The sequence below is a fragment of the Notechis scutatus genome, chromosome 2 (genome assembly GCF_049901735.1).
Source record: "Notechis scutatus isolate UNSWTSFEM ecotype Mainland chromosome 2, rNotScu1.2, whole genome shotgun sequence".
Taxonomy (NCBI): Eukaryota; Metazoa; Chordata; class Lepidosauria; order Squamata; family Elapidae; genus Notechis; species Notechis scutatus.
Genome location: NC_142010.1, coordinates 111892895 through 111912628, shown reverse-complemented (window position 1 = coordinate 111912628; position 19734 = coordinate 111892895). Strand labels below are relative to the sequence as shown.

General features: G+C 37.3%; 1 protein-coding gene and 1 long non-coding RNA gene across 2 annotated transcripts; one reads left to right on the top strand and one right to left on the bottom strand.

Moving 5' to 3' along the window:
• Positions 1-207: 207 nt before the first annotated feature.
• Positions 208-19487, top strand: NUP85 (nucleoporin 85). Its single transcript, XM_026667439.2, has 19 exons — positions 208-376; positions 1647-1740; positions 3844-4006; positions 6013-6083; positions 6457-6500; positions 8095-8164; positions 8968-9089; positions 9590-9724; positions 10440-10562; positions 10974-11105; positions 11590-11696; positions 11949-12032; positions 12404-12469; positions 14284-14435; positions 14522-14639; positions 15557-15657; positions 16401-16552; positions 17671-17757; positions 19295-19487. The coding sequence occupies exons 1-19, from the start codon at positions 344-346 to the stop codon at positions 19391-19393; spliced, it is 1953 nt and encodes a 650-aa protein (XP_026523224.2). The 5' UTR covers positions 208-343; the 3' UTR covers positions 19394-19487.
• On the bottom strand, positions 10805-16548 carry LOC148132181 (uncharacterized). Its single transcript, XR_015747669.1, has 3 exons — positions 16409-16548; positions 14492-14625; positions 10805-12164 (listed from the first exon to the last, which is right to left on the bottom strand). It is a non-coding gene; the product is annotated as an uncharacterized LOC148132181 (long non-coding RNA).
• Positions 19488-19734: the final 247 nt, after the last annotated feature.

Here is a 19734-nt window from a genome sequence, read left to right as displayed (position 1 = left end):
AGGTGATTCGTGGTAACAGCGTCCTTTGAGACTGAACTCCCCTTTTCACAAGCGTACAGCGGATGTCATGGATCTGAGGGAGGAAGATGGGAGAAGTCATAGTTTCTGTTTCTTGCTGCTGTTTCTTTTTCGCAGGAATCGAAAGTGACGCAATACAACTGAACTGTGCTATTCTGCTTTTCCTATCTCTAGCGTCGGAGAAAGGGAAAATGGGGTCCTTCGGCTCGGGCGCGCGCGCGGCACCTGCATCGGCCGGTGATTGGCTGAGAGCGCCGCCGCCGAGGCGCGGAGGACGAGAAGAAATCGAGGGAGGCCGGAGCGCGGCCTTTCCCCGCTGGACGGCATGGAGGAGTTGGACGTGGAGCCGTCGGTCACGGTGAGTTTCAGGGGGGCCCTTCTGTGCCCGGGGCCGGGCGCATGGCACTCGGGGAACCGTCGTAGAGGAACACTGCGGGAAGAATTAAGAGACGGCAGGAAGGCGCCCTCCACCATCGGAAGGGAAAGCTTCGCTTGAGGCGGTTTCCCCGTTAGGGAGGGAAAGCCACTGCATGGCCATCGCGGAAGGAATCGAAAGCCTGCTTATTGGTATTGTTGCTTTTGACGCAGTCGTGGATGGACAATCCTACCGTAGGAGATGCCGTAATTAAGCAATGCCAGGCAGGACCGGCTGCTAAACAAAACTTTTTGGAAAAGCAAAGCTGATTAATAGAGAACCTTGTGGGGACCAGAAAGAAGACATCAATGTCTATCAAAAAATTGCATTGTAAAGATTTATTCAGTATTTCACATATGGAATATTAGGTGCAAGCAGTTTTTAACTATATGAATTGTTTCTGTTATACAATGTATGGGTGCCTATGTAAAGAGACTGTTCTGTTGCAACTCCTATATCATGGTGTTACTGTTAAACTTCAAGAAAATAAAGGTGGGATGGAATAAAAATGAATAAAAACTTTTGAGTGACAGGCTGCCTAACCAAGGTTTTAGTTTTACACAGAAAGCTGACTTAATACCTAAGTAGCAACTCTTTAAGCTGTGGATAAACACAAATGTGGTTCATTCTGTGTGGAATTGATAAAAAAAACTTTAGATATACTGTTAATGATGTATTGCATTGTCATCAGATTTCTTAGGTGTAGATACAGACATAAAAGATTTTGTCCTAATGTTTGCAGTTTGTGCATGTCAGGATAATTTAGCTGTCCCTATATCTGGATGAAATTCCTTGACACAGCTTTACTCAAGTTATGGAATGTTCTTCTGAAATGGGTTACAGGTAGTCCTTGCTTAATGACCATAATTGGGACCAGAGTCTCCCTCATTGAGTGACATGGCTGATAAGTGAGATGCTGCGTGATCACTTTGACTCTGATCCCAACACTTCACATTGCGGCTGCTAAGTGATCTCATGGATCATAACCTAACAGAACCCTGTATGCTTACCATATATAGCTATACTGTAGCTTGTCTTGGATATCATATGGATGACAGATCATCTGTACCTGTTCCTTTCGGTTACAGCAATGTATATAGCGATACTTTCAGCTGTAGTAACTGCTTTTAAAATGTTTGATGATTTAAATAGCTTTTGATTGCATTAATATCAACATGATTGTCCAATTCTTTATTTTCTTTCTATTAAACAGCTTATTCCAGGAGTGAACTCTGACCAGAAACAGTTATGCTTTACATGGGGACCCACAGAGATGTTGGTGTGCGAAACCTTGTTTAGGCCAACAGGTTGGCAACATCTTTTATTAAATGCAGTTGTTTTATTTGTTTAATATGCTCATGATATGAATAAACTAAATCAAGATGTTGGAGTAGATTAGCTGTTGGAACTAGTTTGAACTGAAGCTCCAGTTTTCTCAGCTTTGAGCAAATGGTTTTCAGTGACCTCTTTTTATCCTTTCTTTTGCTAACTACATTCCTTTTTTAACATTTTCTCTAACCCTAACCATTCTGTCTGTAAAAGGAAATAAATATTAGAAAAATAAAATGGGAACCTTATCACACAAGTGATTGTTAAAACATATGAAGCAAAAAGTTTACTAAAAATAAATTTAAAATTTTAGTGCTTACATGGTATTTGTATTAATGATGCCCCTTTTCTTACTTTTTCTTATTTCCATTCAGATTGTTTCTGCTGTCTTTGTTCTTTTTAAATATTTTTGTATTATTACTTACTTTTAAATATCTTTAACAATTTATAAACTACTCAGAATCCCTGGGAGTTGGATAGCATATAAATTAGTAGTAATATTAATCAATAAAAGTGTGGTCTGGTGTATCTTGGAAGATGTAACAATGAAGGTCGCAATTTTAAAGGTATTATTCATATATTAAGCCATCTGAGAATATGGGAGCTTGACTTGCTTAATCATGTATATGAAGTAATGAAATTAGCTTAAATTTGGTTACTGGAGATGCAATTAACGACAATTTCATAACTCTCTTAACCACATCTTTCTAGGACTACATAAAATTTTTGAATGTGGTGTTTGCAAGGCACCTTAAAACTTCTCTTTTCAATATACTAAAACAATGATACCCTTTGCAAGGTTCATTTGACTGCTTCAAAAGCTATCCATAGTTGTATGCGTTCTCTTGGACTTTCTCTTTCCAAGAAATTCCTCTATTATGCCCACAATTGACAAGACATAAAAAACCAAAGCAGTTCCTGATGGAAGTGGAGGGTTGCTTCCTCATCAAGCATTCCTCCATATTACCATAGACAGTTAAAGGGTCAGTGTTGGACTATTCTGAGGTATAGACCACCATTTTGCTGCCACTAGTGCTGTCTCTAATTTTTGACTATTTCTGATTGGAAGATACAAAAGCATTCGGGGCATGGAAGAGAGGTTTTTTAAAAAGTAAAATTAGAAAGAAAAGGAAGACATAAAAATAGATACCCTGTTTCTCCAACAATACGGCCTCCCCCAATATGAAGTCCCAGCATGTTTTATAGGCATGAAATGAAATTAAGCCCCTCCCCCCAAATTAAGGCCTATATTAAAACATGCGAAATGGGGGGGAATGGTGGGGGGGCTTGCCGTTAGGAAGTACTTTTGTTGCATGCCCAGATATGGTGCTGCCTGCGTCGACCCCGATACGAAGTGCCCCACCAACGCCGAGGTCAACATCCAAGCCGTCGCTGCCCACCCGCCCGAAGATGCAAGGGGGGGGGGGAAATTAAGTCACCCCCGAAAAGACAGCCTAGCCATTTTTTCGGGGCTCAAAAAAAAAATAAGACCCGGCCTTATTATATGAGAAACACGGTAGTCTTCCATTATCAGTAATCCCCAAATGTATTATTGTGTTATGAACTGATTGTAAGGATCATTGTTTATGTTAGATCATAATTTTCATTTTGCAGTACACAGATTTTATTAGAAAAGCCTACATGGTGTAATAGTAGGCTTTAAAACCTTTGATTATTTGTTTCTCCTATGGAATATATTGTAAAGTTATTGTAATATGAGCTTTCTAGAATATTATTAACTAAAGTTACATGTTTATTTTATTTGGTTATATAAATATTTTGAATATGCCATGATATATTCATGATTTTGGTGATTTACAATACAGTATAAAAACACTAAAAATATAAATAACAATAAGAACATAGATATGAAACTGTGAATGTAACTATGACTATTCCCTAAAGGCCCTACAAAATTACTGTCCCTTTAACAGCCAACAATGAGGATGCCAACTCTATGTATTATATTCCTCAAATTTGGCTTTGACATATATCCATTTGCAATATATTTAGAATTCCAATTTTAAATAATAGTATTTACTGTACAATTAAAATAGAAACTTCTACATCATTTGTTTCAGAGGCTATAGAGAAGACTCCAGGTTGTCCTTTTATCTATGTGGTACGCAAAGATCAAGATGTTTATTCTCAGACTTTGCGGAAGCTTTTCAATGAATCACACGGGATCTTTGTTGGACTCCAGAAGAATGAGAAAGAAAAGGCTGGAAAGTCAAGAACTGCACAGTAATTATCTAAAGTATTGTTGAGTTTTAAAAAGTCTTCTGCAGTGCTTTCTGTATTTTGGTGCATAGAGTTGGTTAAGAGTTTGGGAATATTTTCAATATTTCTCCATCATTCAGAGTGACCTAAAGGTTTATCTATTTCTCCACCCAAATCGTAAAATTAGATAAAGCAAACCCAATTAAATGAATCAAAAACATTATACTTGTTCATTTATTGAGGAAAATGATCCAAAGCTATATATTTGTGCGTGGCAAAAATACGTGAAGCTTTCCTTCCAGGAATTGGTATGCCCCTCTTAGGCAGCAATATGTTTCCAATAACTGTAGATGAGGGGTGTCCCCTGACAGGTTTAATGACGGGGGAAAAAGTCCCGATAAGTCATGTGATGCTGCCATGACACGAGTTTGACTCAGCTGCTGTAGATCATTCCTGCCAATTGACTTGGAGGACTTTAATTCAGAACACATTTTTAAGTCATATTTTTGCAGAAATATTGAAAATTCAAAAGAGTTCACAAACATTTAAGTCCTACTCTATGTAATTATTTGCTAGCATAAGATTGAAACATTCATATAATGTTTCAGAATATAGATAGCCTTTCACTTATGATAGCAATTAGGACTGGAATTTACATTGCTAAGCAGTGTGGTCACAAAGCGTAACTGAATCCTACTCTCATTAGGCAAAGCAACTTCCTGCCAACTTCCCACAACCAAATCACCGTGGGAGCCAGCAGAAAGTTGCAAGGCCCAGATGGTTTGCAAGTAGGCCAGCAGGCATTTAAGAGGCTGCTGCAAGGTGTAGGAGGGTGCTATGGCTCTGAAGATGCAAGACGGGTGAGCACCAATTAGGGATGGTGTACAAGGAAGGTGAGGCTTGGGAAGGGTGAGTAGGAGTATGAGGGTGAGGATGATGCAGCAAGAGCCAGGACATGAAAGAGGCGGGCAAGAATTGGGAAGAGGATGTGGGACATGCAAGGTACACCAGAGTATAAGGGAGGCAAGCAGTGGTGGGTTTTCAATTTTTTTCCTACCAGTTCTATGCACAGTTCTAAGCATGCGCGCAGGACTCAAAGACCGACCTCTGTCAACGCTGGTGAGCTGAGGTGTTTTTTTAGCTCAGCTGGAGTGCGGCAATCTGCTCTGCCACGCAAATCAGCTGAGCTAAAAAACAAGGGAATATAGGAGAGGTAACGGCGGGGGTGGGTGGGTGGGGCCAGCCAGAGATGGTATTTGCCAGTTCTCCGAACTACTCAAAATTTCCACTACCGGTATGCCAGAGCCAGTCCGAACCGGCTGAATACCACCTCTGGAGGCAAGGCCTGGGAAGACTGTGTGAGAGGCACAGCAACCGTTGGGGAGGAGGCTCATGGTGCACGAGTGTACAAGGGAAGTAGGCATGGCATGGGTCAGTGAGGGTGCAAAGGGTGTGCGATAGATGCAAAGCTCAGCGAGGGTGCTCAAGGGTACAAGGGAGGGTCCATGGAGATGTGCAAGGAAGGCAGAGTGATCATTTGAGATGGTGTGCGTATGGCTGGTGCAGCAAAAGTTCTAAGGGTCTGAGGAGGGTGTGTGAATGAGGGAGACATACTCCAGTGACTTGCAACTTTTCCTTATTGAGTTTCTGGGGAAGCTGGCAGAGAAGTTTGCAAATGGTGATCACATAATTGTGGGGTATTACAATCAGTTGTAAGCACAAGTGGATTGCGAAGCACTCAGATTGCTATCATATTGATGCTGTGAAGGCTGGAACTCTCAGGACAGGTTGTAACCACCATTTGTTCAACATCATTGCAATAGAATGGCCATACATTGAGGACTACCTGTACAGTTGTAGCAACTGACACCCACCCAAACCATTTGAATGATGCCATGATATCCTGTCCCAGTGTCTGGAGGCTATTGGGATCTGATATTATCGCTTATTTTTACTAAAGAACCTAGCACTTGTCAAGGAGTTGACATGATGCTTAAAACAAAATCAAACTATTCTCCTTTTTCGGATAGATTGGTTGGAGTAAGCAAAAGCTATCGATCCGTTATAAGAGCCTGCATGGAAGATTCACATCAGATGGCTAGTAAGTTTTCTACTTTTTATTAAACAGAAGCTTCTGGAACTTAGTCTACAACAGACTGTTTTAAAACAAATCAGAATGATTCATAGTCTGAACAGATACTTGCAAACTGCTTGTGAAATTTGGCTGTAGATTTGGTTCCAAAAATGAACAGTCAACCAACCCACTAAGATTTATGTATTTCCTATAGTAATTGCTTAGACCTCTAAAGAAAAGTTATAGTGTTTTGAATGTAACTAGTAAAAATGGAAAATGAACAATGTACAAATCTTTCTCCAATGTATTATAAGACCTGAAATAAACAATGGTTGTGGTTTGGTGAAGCTGAATAATAACAATGTATAAATATTGATTTCTGTATTTTTCTTTGATTTAGTATCTGCACGGGATCCTGCAATGCATGTGCACTACAGTACTCAGGTAACGTGCATATTTTTATTTTGATAGGGTGTTGGAGAATAATTTACTACTAGTATTTTCCATTATTTTAGTTTCAATGCAACCCATTACATTTATTTTAGAATCTGGTAAAGTATTTGCTATCTATAGTAGCAGGCACAATGCCACAATCTACTTAGAATTAAATTGTGCTTGTTCAGCAATGTGTCTACTTCTTTACTTCTTAATTGTAGTTCTAAATTTATATCATCTCTTTTATTTTGTCCAACAATATTTAGTCCTTTTGTTCTGCATATCTATAGATTCCACTGATGGGTCTTTTATAATATCATCAACCAATTTTGAAAATTGAATGTCCAGGATCTAACTATAAATGCTAATGTAACTTTGGATAGCTAGTCAATTGTGTTTATATTACAAAGATAATGGAGAAGTGGTAAAACATGTTAAAGGCTTAATTATTACCCAAATTGTCATTTTTCTGAATTCCGTCTCCAGATTATTTGCCCACTTGTGTTTGTGCATGTATTTGCCAATCTGTGTTTACTCTTTTCAAAACGTTTCTGCTGTCCTGTGGGAATGAATATGCTTCTTGCAGGTGATATTGGAGTGATGGCGGTGAAGTAAAACGCTACAATAATCCTTTCATACTGCTCCTATTCTTATTCCTGAAAGTTACTTTCATTTGGAAAAGCAGCTGTTTTTCTTATAGATGTGTTTCTTCCATTGATTTTAACTCTAAACTTAACTGCACCCAAAAGAACAGGTGTTATTCCTACAACTAAGAGAATAAACAGTTGCTTTCAGCTAGTCATAAGTGCGATCCTAAATTGTGAGCTATGTTCCATGGGGCAGATTGAAGCATGTTTTGCCTAGAATGCCATCTCAATGCTATTTCTATTTTGTTTTATTTAAAACATTTTCTGGTCTTAAAAGATTTGTTTAAAAAGTTTTGGAAACAAAGAATATGCTATGGGAAAAATTGATGCCATATTCTATTATTATGCTTTTACCATTACAGTATGGTAGGTGCCGTTTTCAAAGATTCATAGATTTGTATGCTCTCAGCCGATTCAATTTCTTATGTGAGGGAGATGGGAATTTTGCTTAATGCTGAATTTCTAAACCACTTCCAAATAAGATAATCCCTCTTTTCTGCTCCAGGTTATGGAAAAATATAAATACATAGAAGTTCATACTCATCAGACTGAAAAGTTTAAACGTTGAGCTTGAACACTCTGAGCCTGCTGTTGTTTTTGGAGGGGTGTGCCTTTGTGTCACTGTTGACTAGTCACTGCAGTTTTCTTGGCAATATTATGGAAGTAATTTCCCATTGTCTCTTTTCTGGAGCTGAGTGGGTGACTCGCCTGAGGTTTTGTGCCTAAAGAGGGCTAGAATGTACAGCCTTCTAACCCAATGCCTTAACCATTACACCAAAATGGCTCTTCAGCTAGTAGATAATAGAATCTAAAAGACTTGCTTTAATAATATCCTCTCTATTTGCAGCAAATTCAATTCAAGCAGTGTTCAGTTTTTTGACTCTTATTTTTCATGTTAGGAAGAGTTAAAGCTTTATAATGGAAATCTCTAGTAAATTGATGTTTATCGTCCTTAGGTCTCTATTTTGTCTGCAATGGAGTTGATCTGGAATCTCTGTGAAATCATGTTTATTGAAGCTGCTCCAGGTGAATGTTGAATTATAATGAAAACAAGATTACTTTTACGTTGTTCACATATTCTCTTAGAATTTCATGTGCTGCTTTTCTAATTAGGTATCTTCATAATATCTTTCTGAGCTGAGGAAGAAATACCTCCCTGCCATCATATTTATCATATTGAAGACAATGGCTTTTTCCTCTATTATTTAAGGACAAAATTTTTGGCAACAGTTGTAAGAAAAGGTTGTTGCTGATGACAGACCATACTGTTACTGGGGTGGAGGCATTATTAATTTCTGATGCTTGCTTTTCATTTTGGTTGCTGACCTACTGCAACAAAATACTCTGATTTGTACTGTGAGAACTGAAAGTTACAATGCATAGCAAAAAGGATACATGATGCATTGAGCTGTTATTTGGCTGAGCCCACCCAGGTTGTTGCAGCTCACAGGCTTGGTTTTCTGGGTCTGGTCCTTGCCACTAACAAACTGAGGAGCCCTCCCCCACCAGCATGCAAGAGAGTAAGGAAACGGGAGCCGCACTGCATCAACCCAGGAGACTTTTGTCTTGAACTACTTCCTGTCACACTCTGATTGAGCAGCTAGTTTCTAGATGCTGTAGATTGTAATTGTCAGATAAATCAATATGATATCATCCACTGTATAACTACATCTTTACTATGATACTATATCCTCAGTATAGGAAATAACATTTTGATGTTGCCTGCAGTGCACCAGCGCAAAGCATATAGAAGTTGGATTATATTTTCTAAAAGTAGTATTTCAAGACAGTTCTTTGGGCTCATAGGCATGTATCTTTATTTTTTCCAGCGGGTTTGGTGTTATGTCACCTGCTTGATTGGGTCCGTCTTCATGTGTGTGAAATAGACAACATGGTTTGCGAAGTTCTGAGGAGTGAGAATCCAGCGAAACATGAAAATTTCTGGAATGTGGTAAGGAATGTTTTCATCCAGGAAGCAGTAGCATCTGACTGCTGTGCTTCATTTTTGCTCAGAAAATTGTTTAATTGAATCCAATGTAAAGTGTAAGTTTTATTCAACTTATTACACTGAATCAATGATGACAGAGAGCTTATAGTGTTTGAGCCACCTAGAAATGTGAAATAGTAGCTGTGGTTTGCAAGAAACTCTCACATCAAAATCAGTTTAAAAGTCTGACTGTAAGGCTGCCTTATGTAACTTTGTATTTACAATTTATACAGACCTAGAATGGAGCTTAATGTATTAGTGCTTAGCTCTGTGTAGTAACAATCTAGTTTTTTGGTGAACAGGAAAAATGGCCTCAGCCATTATATTTCTGTCAGAACACTTTAAACCTGTTTTAATTAGGTTGCAGTTTTATATCTCTTATAAGGTAGTATATGTCAGTGTGACCGTACATGCATGGTGTGGATGTTGGTATTAATATGTAAAATCCTTTTTATATTTTTCAGGTAACTGGTTATGTGCTTCAGGGTAGAATGGATGAGGCCCGGCAATTACTTTCTAAAGAAGCTAGTACCAAACCCACTTCAGTGCACATGTGCAAAGTTTTAGATGAGCTGATGAAGAAGATGCCTGTTCTCAGTGTATGTTTGCAGTTTTATCTGTAATATTACAGATCTTAATGATATAATAAAAATACATTTTCAAAAACATAAAGCTTGCTTAATCCTGAGTCTGATCATAGGTTTGTACTACCCAGTTTTCAGGACTTTTGTTTTGGGTGGTTGAAGGTCTCCAGGAGAGATCTTTCCATGTGGATTAGTTCAATTTTTTTTCATACTACTATGAAGATAAGTGTCTTGCCTCAGCCAAATAATGTTACAAAATCATTGATAGTGCATTAAAAAGAATGCTATTTCTGCAGCTTGGCTATACTCCTGAGCCAACATATTTGGAAATAATTTCCATTTAAATAGTGAAAATTAATTTCCTATAAGTTATACCTTATAGATAGATACTATCTAGATAGTATCTATAATGTATAACACAGGAAATAAATTTTCTATAGATAGGCAGGTAGGTAGGTAAGTAGATAGATAGATACTTGTCACCAGTATGTTATCCTGCTCTACTGTAGAAATTTCTATCACATCATGTATTCTTTCAAGTTCCAATTTAAATACCTCATTCCTTGGATAAACTTTATCTTCTATTCTGCACAAATCGCTTGAAACTCTTAATATTCTGCCTTCCATTGAATAAAACAAACACCAAAGCTGTTTGTTTTTATGGAAAATTATTAAGAGAAATACTGCAATAAGAATGTCAAAAACCTTTTTATTATGTATCCCTTTGCAGCCTAGCAGTAACCAGACTTTGACAGAGATGGAGTTGAAATGGCAGCACTGGCATGAGGAATGTGAGAGGTTTCTGAAAGATGGAACATTTGCTTCTAATTCTCACATGGAAGACCTCTGTAAGGTGTGTGTGTGTGTGTGTGAGAATGAGATTATCTGGTCATCTAATGATGGGATTTGGAATATAATGTCTTTATGTATGCAGTTTAGCTGTGGGCCAAGCACCCAAATTTTCATCATGTGATTCTGGGGTGCTAAAGGCAGGAACTTCAAGAATCAGTTGTAACTGCCATTTGTTCAATGCAATAACTTAGAATGGTCGCTGAACGAATAGTTGTTAAATGAGGACTACTTATACAAATGCTTAGTAAGCACATGAATTACATTTATTAAGCTGTTAGATAACAGGGGCATGGATGATCATTTTCAGCCTAATAAGGTCACATTTGGCATACTATATATTAAAACCCTGAGCTGATGGGAGCTTTTTTTAAGTCAAAACTGAATCCTTAAGAACTCTTGTTCATTTTTTTAGATCCTACTTGGAGATGAGAATGCTATTTTGGAAAAGAAAGAGCTAATGACAACCTGGTACCACTTTCTTGTGACCCGGCTATTATATTGTCATCCTACCGTGAAGCACGTGGAACTCCATCTTTATGCCCAGGTGACATATTCTGCCATTTGAGCATGGTTGCGTCTCTCCTTTTGCTGTCCAATAGGAAGGCAAGTGATTATACCTTGTACAGGAGAAAGATGCTGCTGCTTTCAGGGCCTGTCTTGAGTAGTGCCTTTTTATGTAACAAAGAGAAGGTGGATAGTTGATAGTAGCATGACATTTACAAAATAGCAAATCCTGGAAAACCTCTAGAATGGAACACCCATTGTATTGAACTAAGTTTAGTCTTATCAAAACAAGACTATCAGAACATTGTATCAATACGCTAGCTTTGATTTGGAAAATGCTAATACTGCTCTGACTTTCCCAGTGATTGAAAATAGCCAATTCCAATTAAAAAAGCAGTTGAATGTGCATTTTAAATAATCTGTTTGTTATTTTTGAGAAATCTTGGTGGTCTTTTACTGAGAGAGAACATATCTAGTATAGCTAGACACAACTTCAGTGTTTTACATCTTTGTGTATTCCACAGTCCAGCCTGGACATGTTTCTGGGAGGAGAAAGCAGCCCGGAACCATTAGACAGCATCTTATTGGCAGCTTTTGAATTTGATATCCACCAAGTGATTAAAGAATGCAGGTGATTTTTGTCGTCTTTGTATTTTGAATTCTTGATTTGTATATGATTGATGTCATGATTTGAAACAAAGCAGCATACAAACCAAAAAGCCAGAAAACTTTTAAAAATAAAAAGTGGCAAAAGTATTTAGTGAACAAATAGGATTCTGCTGCTGTAATAAAGTATGGATTGTTGTTTTCCTGAACATGTAAATACATTTTATATCGTGTGTTATACTGCAGTCTTAGGTTCCTTGTGATTTTGTACTTGCAGCATTGCCTTGAGCAACTGGTGGTTTGTAGCTCATCTGACAGACCTCTTGGACCATTGCAATCTACTCCAGTCCCACAATCTTTAGTAAGTTTCCCTTTCTGCTCATTATCAGGCTCTGTTTTAAAACTGCCTTAATTTTAAATTCCTTTTTTAGAATAATTTATGTAATCCTTCAAACTGTCCAAAGGGATTCCATATACATAATTGTGGTAATTCCTGAAAGAGAAGTGACAGTATTATTGCCATTTTACAGAAGCAAGACTGAGGTTGAATGAATCTCATTTAAAGTATGTGTGACCAAACTGAAAAGAATTCTATTTCTGATTATATTATTCCACTAATTTCTGTTCTAATTTATTTTTTTTACTGGGGCTTAAAATATTTGATATTGAAAGAAATTATGTCAGAAATATTATATGTCAGTTAGAAAATTGATATACTATGTTATTCCTTAGCTTTGGTTCCAATATGCGTGAATACCTCCTGTTAGAATATGCTTCTGGACTCTTTGCCCACCATAGGTAAGAGTTTTTGTTTATATTTATACACACTCACACGTCTATAGACAGTATTGTGTTTTCAGTAATGAAAAGGCAAGGGAAAAACCATATGATTTACAAAGAGTTATTGCTCCTAATAAGAGTAGGAGCCCTACAATTTTAGTCTTTGGGAAAGTATCACAAGCACCTTTCGATGTATCAGATTTCCTCTTCTGAAGTTGGATATGGGCTCTGACTTCAGATAAAGAAAGCTGATATGTATACTGGAAAATGTACCTACCTGTCCCCTGAAAAAGTGCATCAAGTGGGATCATGGATATCCTAAATCCACTGGTTCCACTTGCACTTCCAAACTGGCATAGAATCTTGTAAACCTTAGAGCAGGCAGTGATACATCCTCTCCCATTGATTTAAAAGTGAGGGAAATATGTTAATAAATAGAGTGGAAGAGAACAATGAAGAATGTCAAATCTAGAAGATCTGCATCTGCTTGTTTTAAATGATGCATATGGTAAATCTGTAATGAATGCTAGGCAGTATTTAGATAGTTTTCCCAAATGGCTTCAAGATAAAGGACATTTAATCTCTATTCTAATTTACTAAAGGTTCTCTGCTGAATGGAATTGAAATAATATACAGTATTAACATTTCGTATCACTTAAACATCGAAGTATTTTATGTGCAAATGCTTTTTTTATTTACTAGTTTCTCTATTTATTGATTGAAGATTTTCAGATTTATTTGAATTCCTAATGTTTCATGCTTAAGGGCTAATTGATATCCTTAACAACCATCCAAAAGAAAATGGATTGTTATTTTTAGTGCTAATTAGAATCTCACGTATACTAAAGAATAGATAAACATTTCTAATTCTCAATTAGGTGGAATGATAAAACAATTTCATTAAGTATCTGGGATAAGTAAACAAAATGGTTCTGATTCAGTAAGTTAAGTCTAATAATCTCATTTGTTCAAAGAGACATAATCTTATTTAGCTGAAGCACTGAGATTGTGATCCCCAGGCAAATACCTTGCAGCAGCACAGGTTAAATTTGAAACACTCTCCCACTTCCAGCCTATTGTAGAAAGTTCAGTGGCCGCCATTTCTCTGATATTAGGACTGGTTAAAAGAGAGTAAAGTGGCAATCTTAAATGAGTGGATCATGTTCCAGACCTTCACCATGTTCCCAGAATGAGTAAAATAAAAATACAGTATATACCAACATTGGACAAAACAACAAAACCCTCCCACAAAGAATGCCTTTTTTTTGTTTTGTTTTATTTCTGTCCCCTTTCTAGGAGCCTGGTAGGCTGCTGGTGTCTGTAGTGCTTCCACACTGATGTCTGACTTCTCTGAATATTTTAGGGAAAGCAGTGTTATGAAGTTCATCATTTCTTTAACCAATATTAATATTAAGTGATTTTTCACAAAAGTCCCTGGGCCAAAAAAATTATCATAGGTCAGTGACTATGCTCAAGTAGTACATGCATATACTGTACATGTGTCCCTTTTTCTCAGATCTTTTAGATGTTACTCTCAGACTCTGGCTGTTTTATTTAATCTGTTGAGTTAAAAAGAGAAAAAATAAGATTGTTTAAGCAAAATGTTCGTGCATTATATTGATTTAATTTCTCAATTTTAAAAGGCTTTTCCAACAAATTTAGTACTGATCTTAGGCTTCTCTAAAAGCAGTTAGGTAGAGGGGAATTCTAAAGTGAATGTACAAAACTAACAGGAGATTCACTGTTTTAGTGTTTGTTGTGTAGGCTAGTGGCTGAAGCAGTTACTCTGTGCCGAAGAGGCAATTCAATATTTATGGGTTCCATCTTTGCAGCTTATGGCAACTTGCAGTTGACTATTTTGACTATTGTCCAGAATATGGTAAAGCATACCTAGAGCATCATATTGAACGGATTTCCTTGGATACAGAGCGTAAAGCCCTGAAAGTACTGAGGATTTGTGAACAGAGATCAATGACTGAACAAGGTGACTCTCTTTAAAACTTTTTTTTCCAATGTAATCATTTCTAAAGAATCACTTACCAAGTATGCTTCCATCATTTCCCATCCCAGTTCGTAGCATCTGTAAAATCATGTCCATGAAGGCTGTCCGGAACAATCGTCTTGGCTCAGCGCTATCCTGGAGCATCCGAGCCAAAGATGCTGCTTTTGCTACCCTTATATCAGACAGGTAGGATTTGGGGAAGCAGAATTCTTATTAAGTTGCAGAAACAGCAAATTACTACAGATATCTAAAGGTTTGGGGTAATATAATTGCTAGAGACAATGCTTCCTTTGAATTTGGCAGTCCTAATAAAGGATCATATTGCAATTGTTAGTCTGGGATTATTTGTGCTATAAGTACATTCTAAACAGTAGAATGATGAAACAGAATAGGTAAAAAGTTGATGTCATTTAATATGTCAATTTTCATCAATGATCTGTAGTATTTAATATACAGTATAAGAGAAGTTATTTTACATTTCAGAGAATTGCTGCTGCTGTTTTTATTAAAATGTTTTGCAGCTAATTCTCACTTAGTTGGGACTGGTAACTGCATCGCTAATGTTATTGCTCCTATAATGTCTGCTTCGCTTCTTTTTCACACTCCTGTTCTTTGGAATACTCACTCTGGCCCTGGACTTACGAACAAGAAGGGAATTAATGTTTGTATTTATATATATTAGAGAGGAAAATATTACAAGAGGGTAAGCAGGTATCTACTGGGGAATACACATTGGAAGCAATTACCATTGTGTGTCTTATTCTCTTGTAATCCCTTTCTCTTCGCTCTGTGAGAAAAATAGATTAGGTACAGGAAAGATTGCCTACAGAAATCCTTTGTGGTTTTTCTTCCCCCTAAAATATAATTAGGAATTTGAGCTGTATGTTATTTTAATTTTCCCCCCAATTTTTTTGGTACTCATTGACTATAGTTATATAACATTTGGGGAAATGTTTTGTAACTTCATGCAGATAAAAACAGATTACTTGATTAGAACTTCTCATGGTTCTCTCATGGAAGTCACTTTTATAATTAATAGTATATACAGTACATACCAATGGCTGTATGTGCTAACCTGCCGTTTTATCCATATTGTTATCTAGATTTTTGAGAGAATATTGTGAAAGAGGTACTTTCTCAGACTTGGACCTCATTGACAACTTGGGTCCATCCATGTTGCTTAGCGATCGACTAACATTTCTTGGTGAGTGATTCCATATTTTTTGACAGTAGGGTTCCATTTTGTTTGCTTGGGAGTCACTTTTTTTGTCCTGACTGGAAGCTGTTTTATGCTGTGATGCTGTGAAGCCACTAAAGTGAGTGGAACTAGAATTTGAAAAATCCTTTATTTTTGAAGCATTTGCTCAAACTTTGGATTGAAGGTTGTCACTTCCCACTTAAAACTTCCAAAACTGAAAAAACACCATGCTCACAAATATCCCTCCTGTTTTCCTGAACTGGAGGGTTTCAAAGCCTCAGATATTATGCTGGGCAGGGAAAGTATGTTGCCCATATGATTGAGAATCTTTGATCTAAACATTTTATTTTGATTATATCAATGTCTTTTTCTTGCCTTTTCAAAGGCTACTGCGTTAGCAAGCTATATTTTAGTTTCCAAATAAAAGCTAGACTTTTATTTCAAAACTGTTTTAGTTAGCACAAAGCATTGCAAATACTCTTAAACACAACTCAGTAATGATTTATCAGTTTGTTTCTTTGATATGAATGGGATTTGGGCTATTGATTTAAATGGATCTTAGTTACAAATGTCTTTTCTGTCTTTTGCTGCCACCCAGAACAATTTTGTAGCATAAAATTGCTACATAAAGAAACAAAAAAAACAAAAACAAATAATACAGGACAACTTTTTTGCAAATGTGTAGGATTAAAGTTTGAGAATTGATGGGTGTTCTAAATATGAGAGGACTGCCTTAACATCTTTTATAGGAAAGTACCGGGAATTTCATCGCATGTATGGGGAGAAGAAGTTCTTTGCAGCAGCCAAACTGCTATTGATGCTGATGACAGCTCGTATCGCTCCTTGCTCCTTCTGGATGACTTTGTTGACTGATGCACTTCCTCTCCTAGAACATAAAGAGGCAAGTATGGTATTTGTGTGGATCATATATATATATTTAACTGATGGGAATTTGTGTTGAAATACAGTACAGGTAGTCCTCAACTTGCAGCAGTTCATTTAGTGACCGTTTGAAGTTACAACAGCACTGAAAAAGTGACATATGAGCATTTTTCATATTACAAACTTTGCAGCATCCCCACAATTGTGATCAAAATTCAGATGCTTGGCAACTGGTTCATACATATGCCATTGCAGCATCTACGGTTCATGTGATCCCCTTTTGTGACCTACTGACAAGCAAAGTCAGTGGGGAAGTTACTGATTTAACAACCGCAATGATTCACTTAACAACTGCGGCAAGAAAAGTGGTAAAATGGGGCAAAATTCACTTAACAAATTTTGGGCTCAATTGTGGTCATAAATCGTGGACTACCTGCATACAACATGAATTGATTGATACCAGCTAGGCAGTGGTATTAATCTAAACCAAGAAAGACAACGTTGAGCCAGAAATTGCATGATCCTGACAGCTTCAATGCTATATTGTTACCAAAAGTCAAGTAATGATGCTAGAGTGCAAGTCTCAGTAATCATAAGAATGTTGGTCTAAAGAGAGAGGGAAGTGTGTGTATTGCATTCAGATTGTTTCCTCCTTCAAAAAGAGGGGCTTGTAAGTAGAAGAGCTTAGCCTTGCTGCAGAGAGGCAAGGTCCGTTAAGTTTGATGCCTGCTCTAAAAAGAAGTTCATGATTTGATTCAAGTTTAATTTGTATGTGCCAGTTTCTCAATTGAGTGTTTTCCAGCAACATTGTTCAATGAAATCTTTTTCAAGAGTAGACGAATAATGTAAGTAATGATCTTCATCTGGTCCTGCCTTGTCATATTTACAGCGGCCACAAAAGTAAACAATCCTAGAGTTCATACATACTACACTTGAACTGTTCTTAAAGCTGTAAACACAGACCAAAAAAGATGAAAAAGATTGCTGTTTCAGGATTCTCTCTGTTAATAGGATAACCATACATGCTTAGGGTTCAAACCTGCTAGAGCATCAAATTTAAAATCCCACTTCCAAAATTAAATGGGCGGGGGGGAGAGAAATTGCCATTAAATGAAGTTTACAATCAATTTTCTGCAGGTGATATTTTCTGCTGATCAGACATATGAATTGATGAAATGCTTAGAAGATGTGATGGCAGCAGAGCCAAAAAAAGAGAAGCTCCAGGTAATCTGGCTAAGTACGCTGTTTTAAGGGCCTAATACATTACAATTTCAGGATGTGAGGACAGAGCATGATTTAGCCCCACCAAAATTAAGAGAAGTGATTGTTTTTGTTGAGATCAGTGCATTGGGGGAGAACATTAACTCACAAATGAAGGCGAATATACATGTCCCAGGATAATGTTGCAGGATCCAATCTGGGTTGGTCATTGGGATCACAGTTTTTGTCTTTCAAGCTTTCAGACTGGAGCCCTTGTGCTCTGGTCTGGTCTGTGTGTGGTATTTATATGGTAACACACCCATCAGCAACAGTGCTGATGTACCTCCAGCTTATCAAGTACTTATGGTTAGGAGGCAGGGGCTTGGCAGCACAAGGAAATTACAGCCAGTGACTTAATAGCCAGCCATCAACAACCCAACCTGCATCTAAAAAGCTACACACAACAGCCATCATATAATTACCACACACAGAACAGCCCAGAGCGTACCGAGAAGTTCCCTGAGGATGGGCCCCAGCAGAAGTCTGAAAGCTCGGAAGACAAAACCTCTGGTCCCGGTGCCTGACCCAGATTGGAATCCTGCAACACTAACTCAATTATGAGTTTTAATATCTTTGTCTATTTTCCTTACGTATGTTTATGCATACTCATAAGGATACACTGAACTTAATGGTAACTTCTTTGATCTTGCTAACTTGACTAAATTGCTTTTACAAATGTGCATTTTAGTGAAAGCTAAAACTGGGGAAAGGTGTATGTTGTGTGTTTTAAAGAACAGATTACCCATAAGAATTAGTGGTGTATCAGACAGAAAATTTGTCCTTTGAATCAAGGGGACAATCTTTCCCATTTCAGAGTTTATTGCTTCTAATGCCTGCTTTTCCTGGTTGTGTTTCATTCACTGATTCCTTGAAACCTGTGGAAAGGAGCATAAGATATTGTTTCTAATGGTATGAAAGCGTTACCAAAAGTCCCTCCCAGCACTGCTTCCCTACATTTCAGGATGCTAATGGGAAGGGGTGTATGCTTTTCATTGTTCTGACCAAGCAATAAAAACATAGCTGCAGATGCTCTCTGGGAATGGCAGAGAATTACTGATGTCTACTAGAAATGTGCAGAATATTCCACAGTTGACTGAGAAGGACCAATCTAGATAAGTTTAATGCATTTCTGGAAGTGGCTTGTGATATTTTGGATATCTTCTGAATGAATACATTTTGGGTTCTTCTTCCAAGACTGATGAGCAGTTTTGTTCTAAATTAATACTTTTTAATTCCATCCTGAATATGTATTCCATCATGCTAAATTAATATTTAAGATGGAACTGTTTTCCCAGTCATGGAGGAACAACTCTGAAAAATTCAGTAGTCTTTAGGCTTATATTTTTAGGGATGCCACGGAGTTACATACTAAATATGAGAAGTAACGTGACCATGACCCATGTAGGTATGCTGTAACTTATAAAATATTATATTTCTAAAATTGATTTCAGCTTGTTGTTCAATTCTTGCCCCCCCCCCCTTTTTTCCCCCTTGTTTCTAGGATGATGCAGAGATAATGAAGGTGGAAATGTTAAGGCTTGCTCTGGCACGAAACTTAGCAAGAGCTATCATTAAAGAGGGCACACTGGAAGAATCATGAGCAGCAAATTAAAATGGTTCTTAAACTTTACTTTGTTAACTTAGTGTACATACCAGGGTTATTATTTTGATAAAAATAAATTTCATATTTTGCATTTCTTTTATCATTCTTTTTGTGGTAAATTTCAAGAAACTCAAGTTTTTGCAAACTTACAATCTTATAAGATGGAAAACCCATCTTGTAATTAAAATAACCCAAATTGTTTTATTCATGCAAGTTGAAACAAATCATTTCATTTGCTTATTTTAACTTTAAACCCAGGGGCCATCTGATCTTCTTGAAATAAATCTTGAGTTCTCTTTACTCAAGAGTTTAAAAACAAACCAGAAGATACTTGGGTA

Coding starts and splice junctions, on each gene's coding strand:
- NUP85 (XM_026667439.2), top strand. CDS start 344: ATGGAGGAGTTGGACGTGGAGCCGTCGGTCACG. Junction 6,501..8,094: donor ATGTGCACTACAGTACTCAG/GTAACGTGCATA, acceptor TATCGTCCTTAG/GTCTCTATTTTGTCTGCAAT. Junction 12,470..14,283: donor GGACTCTTTGCCCACCATAG/GTAAGAGTTTTT, acceptor CCATCTTTGCAG/CTTATGGCAACTTGCAGTTG.